Here is a 20,762-nt window from a genome sequence, read left to right on the forward strand (position 1 = left end):
ATAAGACATTCGAACCCAGGCTTGACCCTAAAACCTGGGCTTCTACTATCACGAAGGGGAGATTTAATACCAGTAAGAAGAGCAGGCCCTTCGATTTGATTAGCTTCTCTGCCCAGAGACTTAGAAACGGTAGCTAAACTCAGACAGGACTGAAAGGAGGCCATGCCAGAACCTTCTTTGCATCAGTGGACTCAATCGCAGTAAGCATTTTTTCCTTTCTTCCTCACTCCAGTGACACTTTGAATTATCTGTGTACAATTCTATACCCCTGTATAACTTAGAGCACATAAAAAGGCCTCTAAATTGGGGGGGGGGTGTCCCCCAATAATGACAGTTTGGTAAACAACTCGTACAAGGTTGATCCCTGTCCAGTACGACTCATCAAATCATAGCCCATGGACCAAATCTAGCCTCTCACCTGTTGTTGTTTTTTCTATAGCCTGCAAGCTAAGGATGGTTTTTACCATTTTAAATGGTTCAAAAGTCAGAAAAAGAGTATTTTGTAATGTGGAAAAATTATATGAAACTCAAATTTCAGTGTCTATAATGTCTCATTAGAACATAACCATGCTCATTCATTTATAGACTGTCTACGGCTGGTTTTGTACCACAACAAACACGCACGGCCTGCAAAGCCTAAAATAAATACCACCTGGCCCTTTACAGAAATAGTTCCCAACTCTTACTTTAGAGCCGTGCTCTCTGCCCGGCCGCCACACGTCCCTCTCATCACATGGCCTCCTCACTTTCCTTCCTCTCAGCAAATCAGTGCAGTAAACTGTGTACCTGTCCCCTAATACAGTGAAAGCAAAAAGGAAAGGGAGAGAAGAAGAAAAGAAGAGGAAGGAAAAGAGAGAGAAAAAAGCAAAGGACTGGGTTTAGGGCCACCTTATCTGCTGCTCATAACCGAGCTCCCAGCAGCGGGGCCGGGGCACTTCCCATCACCTCCTCGCACCTTGCTGGTCTTCTTACTGTCTAAAATCAAAGTGCATTTTCTATAAAAGGATGCTTTTCCTATCGAGTCAGCAATGAAGATCAAATGAGACCTTCTGCGAGAGCTCTCAAAGTTGAGAGAGACACCTAAAAATAGCTCCACCTTAAAAACAGACAATACGTCCATCTACTTATTTTATTTCTATGACAGAATTAGCGATGCAGTCCTGCAAATAAATGTTCTACGGAATAAATCATTTGCTGAGGGGCAGAGATACTCTAGAATATGCGACAAAATCTTTTTAAAAATGGTTTCACACTAGAGGAAACTATACTGATGTCAACAATTAACTTGGAAATGCATTAAAAAAGATGGAAAGAAGAATGTTTATGTGATAAAGAAATGTAACTACTAATGGTAGAATCTAGAGTAGGCATACGCTGTCAACTGTAAAATTCTTTCAACTTTGCTGCATGTCTGGAAGTTTTCAAAATCAAACAATGGGGAAAACACTGCTGCCATACTGCAACTTTTCAGAGAGCAGGTCAACTGGCGAAAGAAATAAAGAGTTTCAGCCATCAGTGGCAGAAAAAGGAAAACCAGTGTCTGCATCAGCAGTGGCACTAATACCACCCTGTTGACTTTAGATCTAGTTTCTGGAACACTCCAGTACTTAACAAAAAATAAACAAACCAACAAACAAAACAACCCTATAATGATAGAAAATAGTAATGATAGAAAAAATAATACTTGTAAGGTGACCATAACTATGCAAAGCAACTGAACTTACCCATCAGGGAGACAAATCCTAGGAAACATGTTTAAAGTTCCCATGCTGAAGGCCACCCACTGAGGTCAGATCCACTGAAACGCTGCCAACGATACAGGAGGTACAAGGTGAAAAAGCCTGAACTGAACTGAACAAACAGCTGGGAAGTCAGCAATGAAAAGAAGAACGAAGATGAAGCCATGAAAATGGCAACCATCAGAAAGGGAAAATGTGCCAGTGAATACTGAGCAAATAAGATTCGAATCAGAATTAAAAGCAATGATAGAACATGAAAGAAGTAGTAAGTAGGACATGCAACATAACTAGTGCTGGATAAAGTACAGAATAATAAAAGGAGATAAAAAGGCAAAGATCAAAAGAATATGTAAATATGTAAGTAGTGACTTTAACTGAAGATGAAACCAAATGAAGTTGGGAGGAATCAAGAAGCCTGAGATAAAACAGAAAGGGCCCAAGGCCTGTACAACAGTCTATAAAGCTAATAAACACTGCTGACTGGTTTCTCAAAGGAAGTGGAATGTCTCTTTGTTCCTTCTAGGACGTCGCCTTTGTAAACACTCCACCACTCCCCCAAAGCTGTATTTAACGTAAAAATTTTGGAAGATTGAGCAATGGTAGCCTACATAGTATTGGCTCTTCTGGAAACAGAGCTGACAAAAGACATCTGTGACATAGTTCAGGTTTAAGGTTGGGTCTGTTACAATGGAATCGAGTGACTATCAGATTATTTAAATACTGAATCTACAATTGTGAACTCATTATTACCATGATCCAACCAACAAGCCATTAACTATCGAGTAAGACATAGACTACATGAAAAAAAATTAAATATAAATCGGTATTTTTACTGTTAGAAATACATTTAACAATAACCCCTAATTATTAATCTATTGATCTTTACAATCTCAATGCCTAGAGTGCTTCTTATATAGTAAACACAAAGTAAAATTGTAGAACTAAATGTTTATATAAAATTCTTCACTGCTAAAAAAACCTGTTGTTTTTTAAAAGTGTCATTTTACAGTAAAATTACAATAAACAAAAACCAAAATATAGCCATCTGCCTCCTCCCAATTAAGATCCTAAATGGAGGAGCACAAAATGCATGTTGGTGTTTGCAGCACGCCATTCAATTCTGTGCTAATCATGAAACGTGGTCTTTCACGTCAAGATAAAAAATTTATTTCTTGACTAATTCTATCCTTGAGTGTCTGCCACGGACCAGGCAATGTGCTGTCTGTCCATTTTGTGGTAAAGCTCTGGCTGGCTTGGTATTTTGCATTCACGACATATGGATCACTCTTATAAAGTGATCTTTGTTAGAGGGTAACGGGTGCTGAGAAGACCCTGGAGTTGTTAGAAAACATAATAAATTTTACAGACTGTTGAGAAACCCCTAGAGTCCTTCAGGTGAGAACATCCGTAAGACTGACCTTTGAACTTATATTAAAGATTATTTAATATACATCAAAGTTAGCTCTGTATGGTGATGATAGATAGTCCTGCAGGCGTCGTCCTTCTACCAAGTTCATCGTAGAAATACTCCATTTATCTGAACAAAGGTAAAAAGCTAAGCAGGAGTGTCATCAGCAACATGGGAAGAAAAATAAGCCCCATAACTCATTGCCCCACAGAAAAAACCCTTTATGAGACCTCTAGAAACTAGTTAGGAAGTTGTAATACCCCAAGCAAGTTCAAAGTCCAAATCCGCCAGAGACATGCAAGAAACGTTATTTCACTTCAGCTGCTTCAGCCCCTCCCCATGCTGGTGCAATTTACAATCATGATGAAAAGCCCACGCGCAGCTTCACCCACGGGAACAAAGAGAGGAGTAGAATGAAGTCCAGCATTCCAGTTTTTGTTCTTTGGGGGGTAGAGGGAGGGCTGTCAAGGGACTAGTTTCAGCCTTGCCTGACTCAGAACTGATGGAACCAGCATACACTGATCGCCTTGGGCGCTACGGAAAACAAAAGACGATCCCCAAGCTAGCTGCACCACAGACCCCACAGACACAGGAGAGGGCCATGGTCCAGAAGCTCTTAAGAAGGAAACCCACACACCTCTTCTTGGTAAATTACAAGCAAAAGGCCAGAGAAGATGCACCCATTAAGAGGTTTTAGAGGTATCGAGGAGCTCTAGTCACGCTAAATGGTGAAGGTCTTCCCCTCTATGAAGCCAGTCCACAGAGAGTGGGAGAAGCGGCTGCTTTTACAAATGCAAAATACACACACACACACACACACCAAAAACAACACACAAGGCACATAAAGAAAGGGAATCTTTAATTATTATTATTATTATTATTTAATTATTTAAAAAATAATCTAGGGCCCAATGAAAGGAACAAAATAAAGCTCTACAAAATGACCTTAAAGAAACACAGAGCTATGAATTATCTGTCAAAAAAATTCAACATATTTGCCTTAAGGACATCCAATGTGCTATAAGAGAACACAAAGAGACCAGATGAAATCATGATGCATGAACAAAATGAGAATATCAACAAAAACATAAAAAGGATGAAGTGGTGAAGAAGGTAATAACTGAATTGAAAAACTCATGAGAGGAAATCAACAGCAGGCTTGATCAGCAGAACAAGGAATCAATGAACTCAAAGGTGGGTCATTTGAAATTGAGTCAGAGGAAAAAAGAAAAACAGTGAAGAAAGCCTAAGGGGATTACGGGATACAATGCATGAAGGGAATCCCAGGAGGAGAGAGAATGGACACAAAGCTTATTTGAAAAAATATGGCCAAACACTTTCCAGGTCTGAGGAAGAAAATGAAACTCTAATTTTAAGGCTCAAAGGACTCCAACTAGAATTGGGCCTCCGAAGAATCCCACACTAAGACGCATTACAGTGGACCAAATATATGGTGATGGAAGGAGAACTGACTCTGGGTGGTGAACACATAATGTGATTTATAGATGACGTATTACAGAATTGTACACCTGAAATCTATGTAACTTTACTAACAATTGTCACCCCAATAAACTTTCATTAAAAAAAAAGACGCATTATAATCAAACTGTCAAGTCAAAGACAAAAAGACTAGTCATGTACAAGGAACCTACCATCATAAGACCATAACAGCGTATTTCTCAGCAGAAACCTTGAAGGCCAGAAAAAGTGGGATGATATACTCAAAGTACGGAAAAAAAAAAAAAAACGAAACCAAACCTGCCAACCATAACACCTTATCTGGCAAAAAGACCTTCAAAACTGAAAGTGTCATAAAGACCTGCTCGGGTAAACAAAGGCTGAGACATCCCCGCCCCCAGACCTGCGTTACAAGAAATGCAAAAGCGAATCCTTCCCCTGGAAACCAAAGGACGGTAGACAACAACGCAAAAGATTAAAAAAAGCATAAAGCTCCCTGGTAAAGGTAAATAGATGTAGACAAAAACAGAATCCTGTAATACCGTAAAGGTGCTAAGTAAATCACTTTTAATTCAGGTACAGGTTTAAAAGATAAAAACATTAAAAAATGACATCTTAATGGATACAAAACATGGATGTAACTTGTGTCGTCAATAACATAAAGGGGGGAGTTTTGTATGCAATTGAAAGTGATCAGTTTTAAAATAGATCATTACAACTGTAAAATGTTTTATGTAACCCCCAAGGTAACCACAAAGAAAATACCCACAGAAGATGCACAAAAGTGAGAAAGAAATCGAAGTAGGTCACTACAGGTAAAAAAAAAAAAAAAAAATCAATGAAACATAAAGGAAGACATCACAGAGGAAAAGAAAGGATACAAATAACTACAAGACATACAAAACACAATGAACAAAATGGCAATAAATCGTAAGCCCTTCCCTATCAGTAATTACTTTAAATGTAAATGGATTAAGCTCTCATATCAAAAGACATCAAGTGGCTGTTAAAAAAACAACAAACAACTACAGTCAGGCACTACATAACCCTATTTTAGTCAAGGATGGATTGCATATACAGCTGTGGTTCCATAAGGTGAAAGTGCAGCTAAACATTTCCTATCTCCTCATGACGAAGCTGTAAGGACACTGTAGTGCAACACAGGGATGTGGGAATTATTACACCAGGAATTTAAAATAACTATGATTAATGTATGATTAAATAATATAGGCTCTAATGGATAAAGTGGACAGCATGCAAGAACAGATGAGCAATGTAAGCAAAATACCCAAAAAGATGGCTATCTTTTTAGAAAGAACCAAAAAGAAAATCTAGAGATCAAAAACACTTTACCAGAAATAAAAAATGTCTTTTGATGGGCTGAATACTGGAGTAGAAACAACTAAGGAAAGAGTTTCTGAACATGAAGATGTATCAACAGAAACTTCCAAAATTAAAACACAGAGAACAAAGACTGACAAAACACCATAGAATACCCATGGACTGCGGGACAACTACAAAAACTGTAACAAACACATAATGGGAATACCGGGAGGGGAAGTGACAAAGAAACAGAATATCTGAAACAGTGATAGTTGAGGATGTCTCCAAATTAATATCAGGCACCAAACCATAGACCCAGGAAGTTCAGAAGACAACAAGCAGGATAATGCAAGAAACCCTAAAAACTACACCTAGGCATATCATACGCAAACTACAAATAATCAAAAATAAAGAAAAATGCTGACAGAAGCCACGGGAAGAAAATATCTTACCTACAGAAGAACAAAAACAAGAATTCTGACTTCTCCTTACAAACTTCACAAGCAAAGAGAGAGTAGAAAGAAATATTTAAAGCATTGAGAAAAAAATGAAACCAACCTAGAATTCTATACCCTGTGACTTTATTTTTTAAGAGTGAAAGGAAAATAAAGACTCTCTCAGACAAATAAAAACTGAGGGAATCTGTTGCCAGTAGAACTATCTTGTAAGACATGTTTACAGTTCTTTAGAGAGAAGGAAAATGATATAGATCAGGAACTAGAATCCACATAAAGGAAAGAATACCATTGAAGAAGGAATACGTGAAAGTAAAATAAATATTTATAGTTTTCTGAATCTTAATTGATCTAATATATGTTTATTCAAAACAATCATACTAACAATGTATTGGTTATAAACACTGATGTGTGTGTATAATTATATATATATGTTTATATGTAAGTAAATTGAATGTCAGCAATAACACAAGGGCAGGAAGGAGGAACTAGGATTATTTCGTTATATTATAAGGTCTCTACTCCCTCCGATGTGATATAGTGTCACTTGAAAGTTAACTAGACTACGTCTAAATGCATACTGCAAACTCTAGGAAAACCATTAATTAAGTAAAGTAAAAATGAAGGATAACTGATAGGCCTACAAAGGAGAGAAAATCATATAACACGCTCAAGTAAAATCACAAAGGCAGAAAAAGAGTAGAAGACAACCACAGGAACAAATAGAAAACATTAACAAACATATTAGCTATTAATTTAACTATATCAACAAATCACTTTAAACATCAATGATCTGAATGCACCAATTAAAAGATAGAGGTTGTCAGAGTGGATCAAAAAACAAGATCCAACTATAGGTAGTCTACACTTTAAAAATAACACATACAAATTAAAAGTAAATTGAGAAAAAAATATACCATGCTAATAGCATGTTTATGAATAACATGAGTCAAAGAAGAAATTTCAAGAGAAACTAAAAAATATTTTGAACTAAATAAAAGTGAAAACACAACTTATCAAAAAATGTGGGATGCAGTGAAAGCAGTGCTTAGAAGGAAATTTATAACTCTGAGTGCATGTATTATAAAAAGATTTAAAATCAGTCATCTAAGCTCCCACTTTGGTAAATCAGAAAAAGAACAAATTAAATCCAAAACAGAAGAAAAGAAATAATAAAAATTAGAGCAGAAATCAATGAAATTGAAGAAAGGAAATCCATAAAAATCAACAAAATCAAGAGCTGGTTCTTTGAAAAGACCGATAAAGCTCGTCATCCTCTAGTCGGGCTAGGGGCCTGGCGCGGTGACGTCAATGTTTGTGTGCACGAGCTATTCCAACACTCGTCCCCCAAGAGTTGACTTTCTCGAGGGACCTTCACTCCTCTATTTCAATCACTGGGGCACAGTAAACAAACGCCCAACCTCTGATCATTATCACCTAGCCTTACAAGTGTCACTTACACAGAACCATCTCTGACCTCTCAGGCTTTTTGTCATCGACCCAGCACCTTGTCTGGCACCTTTCCAATTGTGGCCATCGCCAATGACATGTAAATTCCACTACTCCACAGTTAAGATCCTACACACATGCCACTAGTGGTTGTGTCCTAGCTGCTTTAATACCCAACCCTGAAATATTGTACCATGCACCCTCTGGCTACCAAAGGAAAGTCCTAATACTGCAAGTACGAGAAGGTCTCTAGTCTTAGCTGGCCACTCAGCAGCGTGAGACTCACTTCTTTTACCCATTCTGCCCAGCAGTTCCCCGCCTTCCCAAATCCCCTAACCAAACCCTGTGTTCCACAAAACACTGTTAAAAAATGTTTTTTACAAAGTTACATGGTCACAGAACTACAAAATCACCTCACTCCCATTAAAATGACTACTAAAAAAACCAGGTAATTGTAAGTGCTGACAAGAACATGGAGAAATTATAACCCTTGTGCACCGCTGCTTGGATTGTAGAATGGTGCAGCCACTGTGGAAAACAGTATGAGGGTTCCTCCAAAAATTACACACAGAATTTACCACGTGACCTAGCAATCGCACTTTTGGGCTATACTCAAAGAACTGAAAGCAGGGTCCCAAAGAGATATTTGTATGCCCATGTTCATGGCTGCATTATTTACAGGTTAAGACATGGAGGCAACCCAAGTGTCTGCCAATGGATGAATGGACAAAATGTGTTCTGTACACACAGTATTATTCAGCTTTAAAAAGGAAGGAAATGAACCTTGAGAACACTACACTGAGTGAAATGAGCCACTCACAAAAGGACAGATACTGTGTGATTTCACTTCTATGAGGCAGAATCATCAAACTCACAGAGAGGAAGTAGAATGGTGGTTGCCAGGGGCTGAAGGGGTGAACGGGACCTACTGTCCAACGGATATGGTTTCAGTTTTGCAAGATGAAGCGCTATGAAGATGACAGTGGCAATAATTGCACAACACAAATGTACTTAACACCACTGAAATGCACATTTACAATACAGATGGTACATTTTATGCGCATTTTTCCACACCCAAAAAAATAAAAAAAGGTTACATGGACATGTAAATTTAAGAAATACATCTTTCAGTCCCTTCTTAGAGGCACATCAGCATTTTGAAGGATCTCAACCATTTTCAGTACAGAAACCTGCCATTTAAGTCTGCATTTCCCAAACTTCTTTGACAATTGAACCCCCTTTCCAAGCAACACCTGGTAGTCTCATCTCAAAGGAAACAGAAACAGGGGTGTAGCAGGCCCAAATTAATTTACTTTGAAAACTGACAGCTCAGGCACGGATGACCTTGACTTCCCCATTCTCACTTACAAGCACATGCAACATCACTTCCATCTTTACCTTCTTCTAGTTTCAGAAGGTGGGGGGTCTCTGTTCTTTTTCAAGAGCAATTCCTACAACTGTATTCTTCATTCCAACCCTTACTGCCGCAGAAATGACTGCCTCTCCTTAACTTCTCACAACTGATCACTGAAGTCGTACCGGTCTCGCTTCCTACATAGTTTTCTTTCTACACACTTCTCAGAAACTGCCCCGGCACTCGTGCTCTCGCACTGCCTGCCTCTGTGACGGCTCTCCCCGACGGAAGGGCTGGGGCCTGGCCACCCATCACCACTCGCTTCTCTTCAATCCTGTCTGTCTGCGGCCGAAGTTACTGAAAAGATATGCCGGACAAGGTTCCCCTCACCTCCCAGACACCTGCAGGGACAGCCAGGCCTTCACACAGACGCAAGGCCCGGGGCCTTTCTCTCCAGTCTTACCTCCTCCACGTCCTGCCTTGCAGCCCATCTGTGAGCTAAAGAACCTCACCTGCCCCCAATACTCACTGTGCTGCTCTAACTTTACTCATGCTTCTGCCAGAACAAGCCTGCCCACGCTGCCAGGTACCTACTTCCCAGTCACACCTCCCAGCCGCCCGGCTTCCCGCAAGCCTGGCCCTCGTCTGTGCCCCCACGACATCCCAACCAGCCTTCTGCCCATGACCGAAATGCTGGATTTCCCTGTCCTTCACCTGAGGACACTGATAACGTCTATAGGTGAGGAACTAACTGACGCCTCTTTGCATCCACAACACGGCACCGATGCCTCCCACACAGCAGGCACGTTGTTAACCGGAACTCTTTCCCCATCTCTCTATTTCCCCACAACTGCCAGGTGAGCAAAAAGACAGAAGAATCCAGGAGTATGCAATTATCTATGGAGAAGGAGAAATCTAGTGACATGTTACCGAGGTTTAGAGGTATTTATTTGGTAGGGAAAATAGTAGATATATTTCTAGCTCCCAATTTATTTTGTAAAGCACTACTCTCTTTTAATTGAAAATTATTTTCAAATAATATGATACATTTAAAGCAATCTAGGGCAACTTAAAAGACATCACAGCCTCAATCAAGTGGCACTTACATTCGGCTAGCTTCAATGTCGTCAGATTGAGGTTCTCCTGGTGATCTGCAAAATGCAATTGAGGAAAGTTAAGCAAAATACTCCATATTCCAAAAGGGGGCAGATGTTATTTGGGAAGACAAATTTGAAAACAAGATTTAATCGTTAAAAGTTTTAAAAGTAATTAAAAGATTACAACATGAGAAAAAAGTGGTCAGATCAGATTGCTACATAACACATTTATTGTGAGGGCTGGACTAATAAAAAACTTAGTGTCTTTTTGTTAAGGCACATATAAACACTATTTTAGATACCAACACACAAACCACTATAATAAATCATAATTACTCACAAAGTCAAATGTTTATAATAAAAACATAACAACTATGAAACTTTCTCCAGCCAAGTATTGGGTACCACAATAACAAAGGTATTCACCGGTATTCACAGTCCCAAACTTTAGACCAGGGCTCAGCAAACTACTTCCTGGAATGACAAACCAAGGCCTAGCTCGGCTGCCATTTGTCAATAAAGTTTTATTGGAACATAGCCACACTCATCCACTTACGTATCTGTGGTGGCTTTTGCACCACAAGGGTGGGGCTGAGAAACTGACAGAGACAAACGGCCTGCAAACCTAAAATATTTATTATCTGGCCCTTTAAGAAAAAGTCTGCCTGCCTCTGCTCCGGATAATTCAAATTTAAAGCTAACAGCCTTAGTGAATTTTGAAAAGTTGAGTCAGATTTAACATTCTGATCATGATTATCTTGGTTCAATGATGAAATCAGCTTTCCCCTGAATATACACTGGCAGGATGTGTACCACCAAAAGTGTACCATCCTGGGGCATTAAATTTTTGCTCTAGATAATTGTGAATTAGCATCAGTTATAAATAGTTGCCAGTTATTTTCTATCATTTTTTAATATACTGCTGCAATCCTATGTAGAACGATTCAAAATTCTAAGATTCTAAGAAGCCTTTTTTTTTTTCATTTTGTGGCATGACCTGATTTTGCCTATCCTTAAATTAATTCCTGTTACCCTATTCACTTTTATAAACAGCATCGGTCAATGTATATTAAGGTGAATCAACATAATACTGATTTCTAATACTTTCAAATTCTCAAAATAAGTAAAATATTTTTTAGAGATCCAAAACAAAATTTTCAAAATGACATTACAAGAACTTGATTTGTGAATTTATCATTGACTTGAGAATTCAAATTTTGAACACCTTCAACAAAAGAATCTTAAAATTAGAGCCACCAGCAAAGAAAGAAAAAGTTTTCCACACTTCTTAGCTTTTAAAAAATTTACTTCTTTATCAGGCTTTCAATATGACCCCTCATTGCAATTCAGAGTCCAAAAACAAAAACAAACAGAAAGACTCCAGCAATTCAAATATTTATTTTAGATCTTCTTTGCAGTATATTTACATTTTCAATCTCGCACAAAATTATATTAGAACTAAAAATTGGGGCATGCTGGAGGTGGCAGTGAGTTGGCAGTGACATAAATGCAAAAATTTCACTCCACCCTCTCCCCCAGGGATCAAGCAAATCACCTCTGTGACACACCTGGTCTCCAGCAGCCTTGTGGGTAAGTACCCCAAGATTGCTTCCAAACTTGTCTCTGTCAGACAGAAGAGCTAACAACTGGTGATAACCCCATGTACCAGCTGACTCATTTTTGAAAGTGCGACCCTCCAGCATCAGCTGTCATACGGTAAGGAGGCAGAGCAGGCTTGCAAAACAAAAAATAAACCTGCTGGCACTAAGGGAAGAGAGGCAGGTTAGAAGCTTTCAAACATGTAGGCGGCAAAACTTTCAAAATTCACAGGGAAAGAGAAAGAGAGGGAGAGAAAAATGAGGACACAATGACAGGAAAATTAAAACACTACTGCAAAAAGGTGAGACACGAGCAAGACAGCAAACAAGTTCCAGTCTTAGAAGCACAGGATGTAACTGCTGCGAAGTTCTGAGATTCTGGAAGGGACAGAGGTTAGACACACCATCCAACGATAACTACATTCTATTTTCCAATTTCTGTTCCCTAAACAAGAGAATATGTAATTAGCATCAAAACATCACCAAACTACTGCAAACACACTATATTATCATTTAATATTAACATACTGAAGCGAGCTCCTAAAAACCACTATAGTCAAACCAGGTCATTTAAACTGATTCAGAACAAAAAAGGTTGAAAGATTATCTCCCGAAACACATCTATCCGGGTCTGACACATGTTTAGCACAAGATGTTTTTACTCAAAAGGGAAATTGTTTTTAATCAAGAGAGAAGTGAACAAACCCAGAACTAGCAGAAACCCTTTTCCTGAGCTGAGTAGTAAGTACCAGTACGTATCTGAAGAAACTGCTAGTCCTCCTGCTTGTAGAACATTTCTATAACATTCTAAATCATTACCAAAACACATCCTCAAGTAAGCATTCCAAACTCGCAAAACTAGGAGGCATCTAACATGCAGCAACAGTTTCCAAGCTTTGCTTTGGCCCCTAAAGATTGTCTTTATTCTTTACTGTCAGGTTTGAAGAAGCAAGGATCCAGCAGAACACGCTTGTAATTTTACCAAATTCAGGAGAGATAATTGAAGGAAAAAGAGAAACAGTAACTACTGACTTAGGTCAATCTACATTTTATCAGAGTAACAATTCAGAAACAAAATTTTTAAAACTGGAACAATTAGCAGGTAACATGAGAAAATAAAAAAGGAAATCTTGGAAGAATCTCAATTTTAGGTCTTGATTTCGATCGCAGAAATGTGATCACAAACGCCCACTAATCTGACCGCTGCAGCATGAGCTAGAAAAGCCACGTGGAGGCTCGCTTCCAATTCTACTGGTGCAGCTTCTGCCACCTGCAAGCCACTCTTCTCACCTCCACGAGCTCTACGGGGCAGGAAAGTACACTGGTATCATTCAAGTTGTAGAAACTTCTAGAAGTGTTTCATGAAAACTCTCACTACATAAGAAACAATCTTCTAAATGCATATTAAAGTGGTTTTTCAGACTTTTTATCATGTCCATAATAAAATGTTTACTGACTTTTTGAGCAACATTTCTGTGTTTACTCATACGGATGGGTCTGGGGAAAAGCATGAAACAACTGAGAAAGGAGAGCGATGGAGAAGCCTCCACCCGTTAGCGGCTGTCCTACAACTACATCCCGTCACTTGTCATGGCGCGCACTTGACATGACGGCCTTTTCAAGGCCGTGAAATAACATCAAAAATTACCTTTTACAAGCTGTGGCCATTCGTTGACATCAGGGTGATCACAGCTTTGAGTCACTGATTAAAAACAGGTGTCACACCAGTCTAGCTGCTACCTTGATCTGAGCGTAGATTTAATAGCTCTAATAAATTAAACAAATCTTTTGTTAGAACGCTTTAATATACAAACCCGATTCACTGTTCAAAAAACAATCTTCAAAGCTTCAAATTAGTTGTCAATGCAATCAATGTTCACCAGAAGAACTATGGAAATGCTTTCAAGGACTATTTCCCAGAATTTTTTTTCTTAAATGATCTCTTCACTTGAGAAAAGTGGTAACAACCTCATTTACTTTTATAGGGTGTTACAGTTTACAAAGCACTTTGGTCCACAGCATCTTATTGGAGTCTCATGACCTAATCTGGGCAAATGCCATTGTAAGAATTAAAAAAATAAATAAACAAGCAGCCTCGGAGTGATTAACTGACTTGCCCAAGATTGTAGAATTAGTGGTGAAGTCAGGACTACAACCCAGCTCTACTGACTTTCTATCTGGGGTTAGACTTTTCTGATTTGTTTAGTTTTGCTATACAAAATTTCACAATCTAAACATATGTAAATGACTAAAGATTTAGAGTATGGATTAAGACCCCACAATTACGACAATATTTCAATGGGACTGGCAGTCACTGGGTTTTCCAGGCAGCCGGATGCTGAATGGAATCGTATGTACACACACGCACACCCAAGTCTAGTCCACCTCATTCTCTTACTTACGTAGGTCATCTAACACTGGCCCAAACCTTCCTGACAACGTGTTCTTTCTCAGCCATCAAGCCACTAATACGTTCGTGAAAGAACGGCAAAACTGGAGGGGACCCGTCCTCTCTCACCTAGCATCTCCTGATTCTCTCCTTCTTGGCCTAGGCTGAACTTTCCTGATCGTCACTGTTCTCATTTGTCACGCATCCTAATCACACTGTAGTTCTGGAAAGACAGGCAGGTGAAATGTCCCAGTGTCAAGAGCTCGCCGTGCAACTAGTTCTTCCCCTGATGCCTTCCCCACCCAACTGTATTCCAGGCCAAATCTGAGAAGTGAACTAAGGAAAACAGAAAATGAGAAGAAAAGACTCTTGATAGTAACACCTTCGAAGTGACAACAAACAACCATGGAAGGTGGTTACCAGCGTGGACCCAGAACCCAGCAAGGTATCTGAGACCCAAGAGAAGGCTCAAATATGAATGCTTGAGCCCTGAATACCCCTGGCAACCTATGGACTTGGGCCTCAAATTCAGACAAGGGTGAGAGTTGGCCTAAGCGTATCTGAGTAGCTTTAGGGGACTCCAATAAATGGGACATATCATCCCCGGAAGAAATCATTCAATTCCCCAGATTTTCCTCCCACAACCACATATCTCCTAACAAGAACCTAGAACATTCCTGAGGTTACGTGGGGAAGAGACAATGGAGCCTCTGCAATGAACAATGCTTCCTCCCAGGTTCTCGTAAGACTAATAGTGCATTTGGATAGAAGATCCAAACACGCCTAACTGTCCCACCCTGTGAACATCAAAATGAGAACGTCAAAATGCCTCTTAACTGACTAGTTAACTGAGGTGAATTCATTCATGTAAGAGCTACATGCAATTTGGGAATTTCTGAGTCAGGTGCTCCCTTCTAGCCCCCTTTTTCTTGACGGTCAGTGTTCAACAGAGCAGACAAGCCACAGCCGGTCTGGACTCGAGTCCGTCTGGTCACTAACTAGATGGGAAATCTTGGGCAAGTGACTTAACCTCTCTGAGCACCAGCTTCCTCACAGCTAGAACTCAGGAAACGGTGAGCAGTAACGATTTCTCGGGGCTGGCACGAGGATGAACAAACCAACACATAAATTGTTCCGAACAGTGCCTGGCTCATAGTAAGATCTCAACAAACGGGAGCTCTTCTTACTCCTCACTCGGCCTCACAGCCAAACCTGCCTCCTCCGTCTGCCTGCGCACGTGGCTCACTTCTCACAGCACAATGCCCTCCTCTCCTTTCTTTCCGAACCCCACTTGGCTCCCTCAGACAGGCTGCCTGGTCGGCTGCTTTACAACGGCAGGCACCCACGTTTGCTGAACACATTTGTCATTATTCTAACCGTGACATTAAGATATACATGCAATTTTGAATTCCAAAAAGTAAAACAGAAACATACCATAATTCGCCAAACTTCTGAGGAGCTGGTGAATTCTAAAATCAGGATCTTACAGAGTTTTGACCTAAAATATAAAACAGCTCACTCAATTCTTCTTATACAGACAACTGGATACACTTTCAAAGAAAATGTTTTCTAAAATTATTATAAATGTGAATTCATCTTGGTAATACTTATGAATATCCACAAACATGCATGTCAAGAGGCAGGGCGCCTGCCGGCAGGCCACGCTCACCACCCTCGGTGCTTGGTGGCCTGAGTGCCTGTAGCTGGCACAGCCACCCTCCCATCTTCACCCAAAGCTCAGCGCTCGCCACCTTTCCTCTTACCTCCCTCCCAAAGGGCCGAAACACATGACAACTGTTTGGGCACATGGCTCCAATCCCTTCCGCTTTGGATTAAATTCCACATGATGGGCATGTGCCATGTTAGATACACATCCGGGCATCTATCTGTCCACTACTTGCCTTGGGCAGGTCTTTTGACCTGTGAGTCTCAAGGATCAGGCTGTTGTGAGAACTAGAGACAATGTTTTAAAAACCATGTAAAACAATGCTGCCTGAAACATAACAGGACCTCAAAATACAGTAGCAATTATTATTTCTTAAATCAAACATTTAATGCATTCGTCAAAACTTGACTCTTATCAAAAACCAGATTCTGAACTTAAAGCATGCATCCAAATAACCACTGTAAATTCCCACCTCATCTGCATAAATCAGAGCATTTCTCAGTGGAACAGGAACTGGGGTCCATTTCCTTTTATTACATATGAAGAAACCAAGTGCCCAAGAAACCCACCCAGCGTCCTATAGGCGGATGATAGAAAATAAACACACTGCATATACAGTGGACCCTTCAACACGGGTTTGAACTGCACGGGTCCGGATTGCTTTCAATAAATACTGTAATTGTATTTTCTCTTCCCTATGATTTCAGTAGCATTTTCCTTCCTCTAGCTGACTTTATTGGAGGAATAAAGGACAGAACACATGTGACATACACAACACGTGTTAAGCGACTGACTGTTATGGGTGAGGCTTTCTCCTGGCCGCTCCCCACGTTTCCAGCACCAGCCTGTTCTCATCCTCCATGGCATCCACTTCCACAGCAGTCTGCTAGGACCTTTGTCAGCGCCTCGAGCTGGGAGCTGATTGATGGCAGGGCTCCTCTTACCCATATTTTTATTTTCATAGTAATGAGGACTGTGTTTTCTTGACATACCTCCTCTCTACAAAAGAAGACGTCAGGATCTATGGCCTGACAAATGATTTGGAGCTAGTTTCAAATGCCATCTATATGGATGAACAAACAAGGTTACCATTTCTTCCCAAATGGACACAAATCTAGTCCAATGCCAGTTTTACAAAAGTTTATTTCAAAGACCAAAAAAGTAAGAATAACCAAAAAAATTTCGCTTTCTAATAGCAGAATAGTATCTCTCAGGAGCTTGTTCTACTAGGGATTAAAACACAGAATTTTAATCTAAACAGTAAACTGAGTACAAGTCCTTTCAGAAAACTCTGACAGTATACAATCAAACTAAACGTGTGCATACCCCATGACTCAAAAATTCCACTCCTGCATACACATCGGAAAGAAGCACATGTGTTCACTAGAGAACTTTTATTAGTGGGATGTTCAGAGTAGCAGTATTCCTAGCAGCCCCAAACCGAAAACGCCACCAACGGCAGGACGACTAACCCGTGGTACATTCCTAAAGCAGAATACAACACAGCAACTGACAGTGCTGATGGATCTCAAAAATAAGCTGAGAGAAGCCAGACTCCTCTCATGTCCAGTGTGAAAACAGCAAACCCGATCTACGCTACTGAAGTCAGGACAGGGCACCTGGGGAGGACAGGTAGTGACAGACGAGGGCACAGAGTGACACAGCACCAGGGGCTTCCGAGGAGCGGCTGACGCCGTGTCTGGATCTGAACGTGTGCTCAGTGTGTGACAGTTCAACAAGCTACGTGAGCGCTCAAAGTGCACTTCTGTATATACGTATGTTGTCTTTCAATCAAAAGTTTATTTTTAAAAACTCAGTATGGTGTGAGCATTAGATAAACAGATAACTGGAAAAGAAAGTTTAAGTTCAGAGAAAAGTTCCAAAAGCGCGCAACAGGTGCTTCTTGTCAAAAGCAAGAGAACTGAACAACATACGTGAGACGGCTGTTTTCAGACCCTGGTGCAGGACTGTGACCCATGAGAGAACCAGCAGAAATGAGGGGAGCCCACAGTGCCCAATTCCTGCCTGGAGGCACTTTCCAACGTGCAGTCAGTGGAGGAGGGACCCAATCAGAGGAGAGCAGTCTGACCAAGGTGAGGAGGCCGGATCTGTAAGACAGGCACGCCAGCGAGGAGGGGACCAAGCGGAGAAAGGCTCCAGGAGCTGGGGAAAGAGGCGTGTGCCCTGAAACCCTCCCAGTGCTCAGGCAGGATTGGGAGCACCCTCCCCCCGCGTTCCTCCCAACCAGAGGGAGAGAACGCACGGACCCTGACTGGGGCACTTAGCAGAGGACTAAGGAGCGTGCCCTGTAGGAGCCACTAGCCTTAAAGACAAGTCTCTGGACACCCTAATACAGCTGTGAAGGGGTCCAGCTGACCACAAGGGACTTAGCCGGCAGCCAAAACAAAGCTGAATACGCCAACGAACAACAAAATCTAGTCACTAGACAACAGGCTATTACAATGCCCAGCATCCAATAAAAAATTACTAAATATACAAACAAAAAAGGAAAATGTGACCTAAAACCAATGGAAAACTAATCAATAGATCCTGAAGTGAAAGAATTGATGGAATCAGTGGACAAGGACTTTCAAATACCTATTATAAACATGTTCAAGGACTCAAAGGAATACGTGAATAAAGAAACAGAAAACATTAAAACAAATCAAATGAACTTCTAGAAATACAAACTAGAATATCTGAAAATATAATATGTGACACTGCCAGGAAAAGAAAAGAACATTGAAACAGAAGACAAAGCAAAATGAAGCACAGAGAAACAAAGACTAAAAATAGCACGTCGGTGACCTGAAGACATAATCAAATGGTCTGACATACATGTAACCAGAGTCCCACAAAGAGGAGGAGGAAGAGAGATGATTTAAAAAATACATGTTTAGACATAATGGTTGATACTTTCCCAAATATGATGAAAGCAAACTCACAGATTAAAAAAAAAAAAGAACTCAACAAATCCTTATCTGGATAATCACAAAGAAAACTAGCGGTAAAGGGAAAACCTTAAAAAAAAAAAAAAAGCCAGAGAAAAAAACTACAGGGAAAGAGAGACAAGTATAACCACAGACTTCTCAGAAACAAATGCTGAAAGGAAAACATGTCGATCCAGAATTCTCTATCAAGTGACTATCCTTCAAACTATGAAGGCAAACCACTATTCACGCACCAGGACGGCCACATCAGGAAGACTAACGGCCCCAAATGTTGGCGAGGTGCAGGACAACCAGAACTGTGGTGTGTAGAACAAACGCGACATGATGAAAAGCTGTGGCAACACACTGTAACGATCTCACAACCCACTAGTAATGGCATTCCCAGGTCTGAGCCCAAGAGAAAAGCGATCATATATATCCACATAAAGACGTCTGCACAATGGTTCATTGCAGCTTACCTACAACAGCTAGGAAATGAAAACAGCCCAGGCGCCCCTGCACAGAAGAATGAAGTTACAAATGACTGACACATGCATTCCCATGGATGAAGCTCAAAAATATTACGCTGCGTACAAAGAAACCTTATACAAATGACTGCTAAGATACTATTTCCATGAGCTCCTAGAGCAAGCTAACCTCCTCCATGATGAGAGCAGACAAGGGGTGACAGGGAGGGAGCTGTGGAGACAGGAACTGACTGGGAAGGGGATGAGTCTAACGTGACAGGATTTCGTGTGCAAAGGTGTGTGCATTTGTCCAAACTCATGCACTCCTGTATGCGGCACACTGTATTTCCCAAAGACCGCCACCACAACACACCCACCCCACACATCTGACAAGGTACCCTCGGCATTCGCCCATCAGGGGTGGGGTCTGTGTCCCCTCTCCTTGATGTGACTCTTTCAATCAGAGCGTATGAAGTACATGCCAGGTCATGACAACACCATGCAACGCTTGCTCTTTTCAATGTAGCTGCCATACAGCGAGGAAGGCAGTCACTTGGCACCATGTGTTAGGCAGCACGCAAGTGTGCCAGGCCAGAGCGCCAGCAGCCATCTCCAACATGCCAGCGAGGCTCCTGAGGACGCAGCTCCAGTCTCGGCACGCACGGAGCCAGGACAGACCGCCCCGCCCACCTCTGCGCGAAGGACAGATATGTGACTGCTGACACTCAAGGCATAAACTGTAGGGTGATTCGTTACACAGCAACAGATAACGGGACCAATACACTAAGTTCAGTTATTAACATTAATTACTAAGTTTTATTTGACAGTGTACATGCTGGAGTGAAGGATGACATGTACTAACACCTGCAACTTAACTTTGAAAAGTACCAAATAGATAAGAAATTAATAGATAAACAGGAGACAAAGGAAATAGAGCAAGATGTTAATGATGGAATTGCATTCTCTAATTACTTAGCACCTGTGTAAGTTTCAAAGTTTTCCTCACAAAATGGTAAAGAATGAAATAAAGGCATTTTCACACAAATAGTTACGTGGGCACGTGATGTGCTGCCCAGATTGAATGCTGTAATGAAGAATTATTATCCAGCCCCATTCTCTCAGTAGTTCTGGCATCTTTCACTCCTCCCTTCATTCTGCACTCACTTCTGCTCTATGACCAAATCCTGCGGACTGCCCCTCCAACATGACAGTAATTCAACCACTTCTCATCACCCTCGCTAGCATGGCGTGCCCTACCCACCGTCACCTGTCACCTGTCACCTGTGTCACTGTGACAGCCTACTTCCTGACTGTTCTGAGCCTGCCCTTGCCTTCTTGCAGTCCGTGCTCCACATGGCAGCCAGTGATCCTGCTAAGACATAAGGCAGACCTGCTCACTCTGCTCAAAAACCCTCAATGGCTACCCATC

General features: G+C 40.9%; 1 protein-coding gene across 4 annotated transcripts in view; it reads right to left on the reverse strand.

Annotated features, from left to right (window-relative positions):
* The window catches only part of UBE3A (ubiquitin protein ligase E3A), a 70,948-nt gene that overhangs the window by 37,810 nt on the left and 12,376 nt on the right, over positions 1-20,762 (reverse strand). Inside the window, exons 2-5 of one of the 4 annotated variants that reach the window (XM_033100025.1) lie at positions 15,705-15,768; positions 13,530-13,648; positions 11,852-12,047; positions 10,293-10,337 (exon numbers count right to left, since the gene is read on the reverse strand). In XM_033100025.1, coding sequence (XP_032955916.1) covers positions 10,293-10,294 — 2 coding nt within the window. In that variant the 5' untranslated portion in view covers positions 10,295-10,337; positions 11,852-12,047; positions 13,530-13,648; positions 15,705-15,768. The remainder of the gene's footprint in view (positions 1-10,292; positions 10,338-11,851; positions 12,048-13,529; positions 13,649-15,704; positions 15,769-20,762) is intronic. The other 3 variants (XM_033100024.1, XM_033100027.1, XM_033100026.1) reach the window with 3 other exon arrangements.

The sequence above is a fragment of the Rhinolophus ferrumequinum genome, chromosome 28 (genome assembly GCF_004115265.2).
Source record: "Rhinolophus ferrumequinum isolate MPI-CBG mRhiFer1 chromosome 28, mRhiFer1_v1.p, whole genome shotgun sequence".
In the NCBI taxonomy this organism is placed as follows: Eukaryota; Metazoa; Chordata; class Mammalia; order Chiroptera; family Rhinolophidae; genus Rhinolophus; species Rhinolophus ferrumequinum.